This window comes from Crocodylus porosus, unplaced genomic scaffold, assembly GCF_001723895.1.
Source record: "Crocodylus porosus isolate Cpor-Errol unplaced genomic scaffold, CroPor_comp1, whole genome shotgun sequence".
Lineage (NCBI taxonomy): Eukaryota > Metazoa > Chordata > Crocodylia > Crocodylidae > Crocodylus > Crocodylus porosus.
Genome location: NW_017728938.1, coordinates 165,156 through 172,918, shown reverse-complemented (window position 1 = coordinate 172,918; position 7,763 = coordinate 165,156). Strand labels below are relative to the sequence as shown.

At 44.7% G+C, this 7,763-nt stretch overlaps 2 protein-coding genes across 4 annotated transcripts in view; both read right to left on the bottom strand.

The window, feature by feature from the left end:
- The window catches only part of LOC109318265 (stabilin-1-like), a 449,042-nt gene that overhangs the window by 276,853 nt on the left and 164,426 nt on the right, over positions 1–7,763 (bottom strand). The gene's annotated exons all lie outside the window — the stretch shown is intronic.
- Positions 1–7,763, bottom strand: part of NISCH (nischarin) — a 66,010-nt gene that overhangs the window by 48,221 nt on the left and 10,026 nt on the right. For all 3 annotated transcript variants that reach the window (XR_002103213.1, XM_019547391.1, XM_019547390.1), the window contains exons 2-3: positions 6,481–6,564; positions 5,551–5,733 (exon numbers count right to left, since the gene is read on the bottom strand). Coding sequence is in view for 2 of the 3 variants with exons in the window: in XM_019547391.1 (XP_019402936.1) it covers positions 5,551–5,733; positions 6,481–6,564 (267 nt within the window). In the remaining variant the exon portion in view is untranslated. The remainder of the gene's footprint in view (positions 1–5,550; positions 5,734–6,480; positions 6,565–7,763) is intronic.

Genomic DNA, 7,763 nt, shown 5'->3' with positions numbered 1-7,763 from the left:
CCTGGATGTGTGCCAGCATAATTTTCTCGAACAGCTTGCCTAGGATCGAGGTGAGACTAACCGGCCTATAGTTTCCTGGGTCCTCCTTCCTGCCTTTTTTGAAGATGGGGACCACGTTGGCCCTCTTCCAGTCCTCCGGTACCTCACCTCAAGCCATGGTGACCCCCCACAGCTCAGCACCGCTCAGTCTGTGTGTGTACTCCAGATGCCCTTCTCACAGGATTCAATTGCTAATTAGTCCCTCACTCATGACTGGAACTGGGTGTTCTTATCACAAATTCTGGGATGCTCCAAATATTTATAGGCAGCTGAGGTGCAGGACAACCTAGCCTGGCTTCATCTCATGGAGGGTGGGACCACACTAGTCATGTGCCAGGCGGGACCACACTAGTCATGTGCCAGGCTGAGAGAGGGCACAACAGATGTGCTCTGGGTGAAGTGTCTGGAGCCCTATTTCATGATGTTTGCCAGGTATTTAAGGCTGGTGAAGAATTAGGAAGGAGCAACTTGCCATGGTCACACAGGAAGCTTGTGTACAATCAAACCAAAAAAAAAAGTTTTCCCTCAACTACCAAGACAAGCTACTCTGTATATTTATAGTGTTTGAAACCATTTTAACTTAATGCAGGATGCAAACAGGTGAATTTGCTCAAAACTGTACACCAATAGTGATAAGACAGAATAAACCCTCTAATATGAAACAAACCCTCTATTACAGGGGTCAGCAGCCTACGGAACAGATCCAGCCTGCTGAGTTGAACCACTGCATCCAACCCATGGATGTAGGGCTTTGATGACATGGCATTTGACAGGAGGGGCTTCTCCCCATGCTGCAGCAGGGAGAAGTGGCAGTAGTGGGAGCTTCTCCTGACCTGCAGCAGGAAGAAGCAGCGGTGGCACTTTTCCCTGTGCTGCAGCAGCAGGGGCTGGGTCCTAGTACCCAGCCATCTCAAAGCTGAGCTGGATCATTCCAGCCTGTAGCCTGAAAAAGTTTGCCAACCACTGCTCTATTACTTACCCAAATAGAGCTTTCCAAACTCATCAGTGCTTTTTCTAATTACATGATGTAATAAGAATTTTTTTCTTTAGTCATTTAAGCTTGATCACTTTTCTTAATGGATTAAATGCAACTCTGCTTCCACAACCATAAAAAGCCACTCAGCACCTCCCAATCCCAAAGAAATTTATTACTTTTCCTTCCTGTTTCAATCATGAGTGCATATTCCTTTTAATGTCTGCCTTCTCTGTTACAAAACAACTACTGTGCAACTTGAAGTCTAATGACACATGAAACCAGCTGGCCTTGCCTCTTCCAAGCAGCTTGTGGTCTTGAGTTTACTTGCATGTTTCTTTCCTTTTCTATCACTGTGAATTTTTCTAACACAACATAGTAATAGTTTTTAGGGCTGTGCAAAATTTCGCTGGCTGTTTCATTTCAGTTTTATTTCACTGATGTTTTGACTCATTTCGAGCTGGAAACAGTGAAATCAAAGCGAAACGAAGAGCTTTGAAACAGCCTCAAAACGAAACAAGGGCAGTCAAAATATTTCAAGTTTCAATACATTTCAAGTTTTGAAGATGAAGCTGGGCTTGTCTGCAAGGAAACAAAGTAACAAGAGGGAAGGGGAAAGCAGGGGCAAGGATTGTTCTGATATTGACTGAGACTGTTTGGCTGCCTGAGACGCTGCTAGTGCTACTGTGCTGCTTACTAAGTTATTACCTGTTGTCATTTAAAGTGGTGGACCAGGCTGAGGCTGCAGGGGAGCAGGCCTTACTGGGGCATACTACTGTGTCATGTAGAGGCCCCAGCATCAGTGACAGTGTACCTTAACACACACACACACACACACACACACGTTTTGTTTATCAGCATCTTGTGATGCAGTTTCCCAGGAGCAGAGTCATTACTCTTCCCTTTCTTAAAGACAAGTACCACGTTAGCCCTCTTCCACTTGCTGAGGAACACTCCTGAGTTCCACAACTCTTCAAACAGTCTTGCCAAATGCATTGCAATGAGTTTGGCCAGTTCTTTTAGGATTCTTGGATGCAGGTCGTCTGGCCCAGCAAACCTGAAAACATCCAAATCTTCTAGGAGTACTTTCATCTGTTCAGGACTGATTTTATGTGGACTGCGGTCTTCCCTGTATTCTCTGGGCCTCTGGACAGGTGACAAGTTCCTGTCTGATTTCAAGAATACTGATGCGAAGTAAGCATTTAGGAGCTCTGCCTTTTCCCAAAGATCAACTGTGAGCTGCCCCTCCACATTCAGCAGGGATCCAACAGTAGAGCTTGATTTTTTCTTGCTCTCTATATACCTACAGAAGGACTTTTTGTTGTCTTTTAATTTGGCTGCCAGCTCCACCTCTATACATGCCTTGGCCTTCCTTGTCTCATACCTGCAGACCCTAGCTGTATGAGTGTTCTCCTCTCTGGATACTGAACTGTTTTTCCATTGCATGTATACTTTTTCCTTTTTAAGAAGTTCCCTAAAGTCCCCATTGAGCCAAGCTGGTCTCTTGGCCCTTTTCCCCCTTTTTGACTGTGTGGGGATGGCCTCTTTTTGTGCAGTGGAATTGTCTCCTTAAGGAAGCACCACCATTCCCGATTTCCCAAATCGTCCAGTCGCTGGTTGCGAAGGGCCTTTCTAACTAGACTCCTGAGTTTACCAAAGTCTACCCTTCTGAAATCTAGGACTTCTGTACTGCTGGCAGAATTCCCAGCCTTTCCATGGATGGTGAATCTGAACAGATCATGTTCACTATCACCCAGAGTACCTCTAATCTTCAGGTCACCTACCATGTCTTCCCCTTTGGGCAGCACCAAGTCCAGAGCGGCTTTACCCCAGTCAATCCCTCCACAGCCTGTTTCAAGAAGAGGTTGTTTATAGCTGCTGAGGGGTTGGCTGACATACTGGAGCTGGCTGAACGGTCTTCCCAACAGATGTCAGAGTAGTTGAAATTACCCATGACTTCAGTCTTTAGTGCTGGCTGCCTCGGTCAGTTCCCTGGAGAATGCCTGGCCACTCTCCTCTTCTTGGTAGGAGGCCTATAGTAGACTCCCACCGTCGGGTCCCCTTTTCCTAAGCCCCCTCATATCTTGACCCAGAGGGTTTCAAGGGACCTCCCCGTACAGTCAAACATGACCTGCAGGGAAGGGTATTGCTCTTTCACATAGAGGGCCACCCCTCCACCCTTCTTCCCAACATGGTCCTTCCTATAGAGCCTATAGCCCTCAGTGTCCACTGCCCAATGATATGTATAGTCCCACCAGATCTCCATCAACCCAATGACATCAAATTCCTCATCTGCCAGGAGTGCCAGTTTGTCTTGTTTACTGCCCATGTTTCAGGCATTCCCATAAAGACAGCTGAGTTCACCCCTAGTCTTCTCAGGTTCTCTGTCCCTCTGCAAGTGTCTCAGAGCATTGGTACTCATGTGGATGTCCCTTATGTGAATACCCTCCCCTGGGTCATCTTAGCCAGAGGATTTATGCCTGGCAGTGGAATTTACGCCCTCTCCCCTGGACTTGCCTAGTTTAAAGCCCTCTTCTGCAAGTCAGCAATTCTCATAGAGAAGAGCTACTTCCCTCTGCCCATGAGGTGGATACCATCTCTTGCATACAGACCAGTACTGTTGAACTACATACCAAGGTTGAGGAATCCAAAACCAACAAGGTGACACCATCTCTGAAGCTTCCGGCTGACTTCTTTGATGCTTTCCTCCCTCCACCAACCACAGCCTCTAACTGGGAAGACTGAGAAGACCACCTGGGCTCCTAGTTCCTTCAGCTTCGCCCCCATGGTCTTGTACTCGCTCATGACTCTCCCAGCATTGTTTCTCACTGTGTCATTGGTACCCACATGGACAAGGAGCATGGCGTAGGGGTCCATAGGGCGGATCAGCTTTGGGATCTCTGCTGTTACATCATGAATCCTGGACCCTGGAAAGCAGCAGACCTCTCAAGCAAAGGGGTCTGGACAACAGATGGCACATTCTGTTCCCCGCAGCATGGAGTCTCCCACAACAATCACCCTTTGGTGTTTCTTTGATGGGGGCAGCTGTTCCTGTCTTGTCCTCAGTGTGCAGGACACAGATGCCTCAACCATCGATGCTGTTAGGGCTGCACAGCTGTTGTGTAGGGCTATTGGTAGAGCAGCTGATGCATGTCCTGGCTTTGGGCCTGGTGTGACCAAATGCCACTCTTAATCATTACAGGCATCTTGCTGAAGCTTGCTCTTCCTGGTCTCTGTGGCATCCTTCTCCAGCTGCAAGGCCTGGCAGAAAGCATCGATTGTCCTCCTTGTGTTCCCTGATGGTTTACAGTCTGCTCACCTCCTCCTGGAGTTCCCTCACCCAGCCCTCCACAGTCTCCACCAGTTAGCACATCCCACAAGTGGGAGTGCCTGTACCCCAGGTCCCAGCCTCCAGCAGACATGCCAGGCAGCATCCGCAGCCTGGAGTCAAGGGCTCCATCTACACAGCCTGGAGTCAAGGGCTCCATCTACATGGAGGCTGGGACCATGGACTCCATCTGGGTAAAAACCCCTGAAGTACCAGGAGCAGGAGGTTCAACCAGATCAGGAAGCCTCGGGATGCAGTGCATTCCCATCACCATAGTGCTGGGTGGGGGGCCCTGTTCACACGGCTCCTAGGTGCTTGTTTGAGTAGGAGACCAGATGGGTATTATTACCTCCACATGGCCTTCTCCAGCAGCTGATGCTGTTGCTGTGGCCTGGCAGACAAGCTCGAGTAGCTTCCTGGAGGAGGGTCCACTGGCTTCCCGGCTTCTCAAACAGTTGGAGGATTTTCTGGGTCCCCGGGTGTCCCCTGGACAATGCGGGGGAGCGGGGAGGAGGGCTGATCCCTTGACCCCTTTACCTGAGTTCCAGCATCAGAGGTCTGTCCCACAGCGTGGGGGGCTTTAGCTGTCCAGGGGCATAACAGGGGTTGAAAGCCTGCTGGTGGCCAAAGCACCCTACTGCGCTAACTCACGTGCCGGGACCAGAGTGCAACTGTCTGCGTAGCCCCCTGGGGGCTGGGCTAAGTAGGGGCTGGGGGGTGGCCATGACCCTCTTCAACTCCACTCAGCTGCCCTCTGCCATTATTTATAGCTATCCACCGCCGTCCACCACTTACCTCCTGGTTCTGCGCCAGGGGTTCTTTAGCTATTGGGGACACAGGGGGCTTCCGCCTGTGCACGTCCTCCAGAGAGCTGGTCCCAACAATTAAACCAGCTGTGGATTCATTCAGGGCACCTGAGTATCCTCCAAACAGTGCCTCGTTTCAAAGGCACAGTTCATACTATCAACTAATACAGCCTCTACTTTAACAGGGATAGTGCCAGGGACATCACTGGTAAATCTCATTCCATGAGCTCAACGCTTTATATCATCCAAACCCTACAAAGAAAGAGATTCTAGACCTGTTTTGTTTAAACATAAAAAGTGCCAAAACACTCAAAATAGTGTGAAAACATCACCAGATTCTTAGTTTGAATCTGTGAAGAAAGGGGCAAGAAAGTAAAATGAACAGATGCTTACAAAATACTTACATATAGATGAAAATGTAAGAAGCATGATAATACTTTGGGTGCAGCCATAGGGAACTTGATCAAAAGTGTTTGTAGGTAAATTTCTAATTCCTTCTGTCTTTTTTCCACCAAGCTTTTAGAATTTTTCCCAATAATTTTCTTGGGAGGCAACAGGTTTTTATCTGTTTTCTTTTCTGAAACAAGCTGAAAAAAACCCAAGGATATTAGAGTTAGCACTCAAAATAAGTATTACTTTTTGAGCTTGCAGTAGTAATAGAACATATTAAGAGATTTATCTTTTTTTTCTGTAAATTCCTGGTAAAACTGCAACTACTCAAGTAAGTTTGGCTACTACTCATGTTTTTGGTGAAAGACTATATGAACATTAGAACAACAAAAGATTTAACAAAATTAAAATGTTGGTAGTCAGTGCCTGAAAACTTTTGAACCCCATCCTCTCTCTTTACCAGCAGAGCTCACATATACCAATGACTAATATAAATATTTAAATAAACAAGTCCTATGGAAAACCAAATGGCTACTGGTGAGCTCAAGTCTGCATGTCTAAGACTCATTTATAAATTGCTCTATCACGGTTTTAAATCACTACAGGTTAATAGGTGCAAGAAATAACTATTCAACAATTGCCTGTTAAGGACAATAGTCTGAAAAACACCGGCAGAGACAGTCCATCTAAGAGTGGAATGCAATGGGGCCTATTATATTACCCAGGCAGAGAGAATAACATTTTTCAGGGCATTCTACCCTGTCACTTTCACTAGAAGAACTACATGGCAAAGCCCAAATAGTAATTTTTTGTTTTGCTTTTTTAAAGAGGGAGGAAAGGAAGCAGCTTCAGCAATTTTGTTCCTCAAAGCATAGCTTGACAAGCTATTCAAGATGTATTGCAAGAGCTCAAAGACAAGATCATTATCTTTTAATGATCTTTACCTTTTCATGTAGGTCATGGAAGTCACTGTAACGATGTTTCACTGTCCACTGATGACTTCCAACACTGACTTGAATAATATATACCTAAAGAAAACAAAAAGCAAAGCAGGGTGGATAAAAATCAATTTTTTTTAATTTAAAAAAGTCAGATTTTTTAATCAGATTTTCTTGATATATTCATTTTTTGCTAAGATGCTTTTTTAAAAAAAGTATACCTATATATAGTTTTAATTTAAAATATGTTAAAGCTCAAATTTATCATCATAACATAGATATTGTAACTTCTATTTATATACTGTTTGAGACAATATATTCATCACTGTGATGTTCAGTTCTACTTATCAAATTGTGGATTTGTGTCTCCAGAGGCAACATCCTTGTTAACAGCAGTATATAGAGATGAGACATAACAGACCTGATTATCTACCCATCAGTCCTGTCATCTCTCTGCAAGTTTATGTACAGAGTCAAGTCCTTACCTTTCTCTAAAAGTGCAAAGTTTCAAGAAGTTAAATGAATAAAGGATATCAAACAACAAGAATGCACTTTTTGTAGGAAACAACAATTAAATTGAGGCTTCCTGACCAGTGATTTAAATAATGATTTAAATTGATTTGATTTAAATCAAATTCACTCTAGAGCAAAATAAGGTATTGGGGAAGTATTAATTTTAAAAAATATATTACCATGCAATGTTAATGTAACAACATAAAATGATCTTGTATTAACAATGGCATGTTTATATTAAACGTGATTTAAAACAATGATTCTCCACTTTTTTAAACTCAAGGAACCCCTCAAAAATGCAGCTCTTCATTTTAGTTTGTTGTTTTCACTACAGTAAGAGAGTGGAGCAATTCTTCTGTTGAAAAGAACTCTGAAAGACCACAATCAGTGAGGATGTTCTTAACACTATGAAGTTCCATTGGAAATTAAGGCTGCGCGAAATTTTGCCAGCTGTTTCATTTTGACGCTGTTTCAACTCATTTTGAGCTCAAAAAAGCAAAATCGAACGAAGCGAAGGGCTTCCAAACAGCTTCAAAACAAAACAAGGGCAACTGAAACATTTCAAAAGTTTCGAAACGTTTCAAGTTTCGAAGCTGAAGCAAGCTGGGCTTGCCTGCAGGGAAACAGAAAGTAAGAGAAGTACTTCATCAACCTCCTAGGTACAGAGACTCATGGATTCAACACAGACATTGGAATTGTGACACGTTACAACCTGCCGGACATCTGACTCCTCAGCTACCTTTCCACTTTTACCTGCGCTGCTACATCCCCCTTCC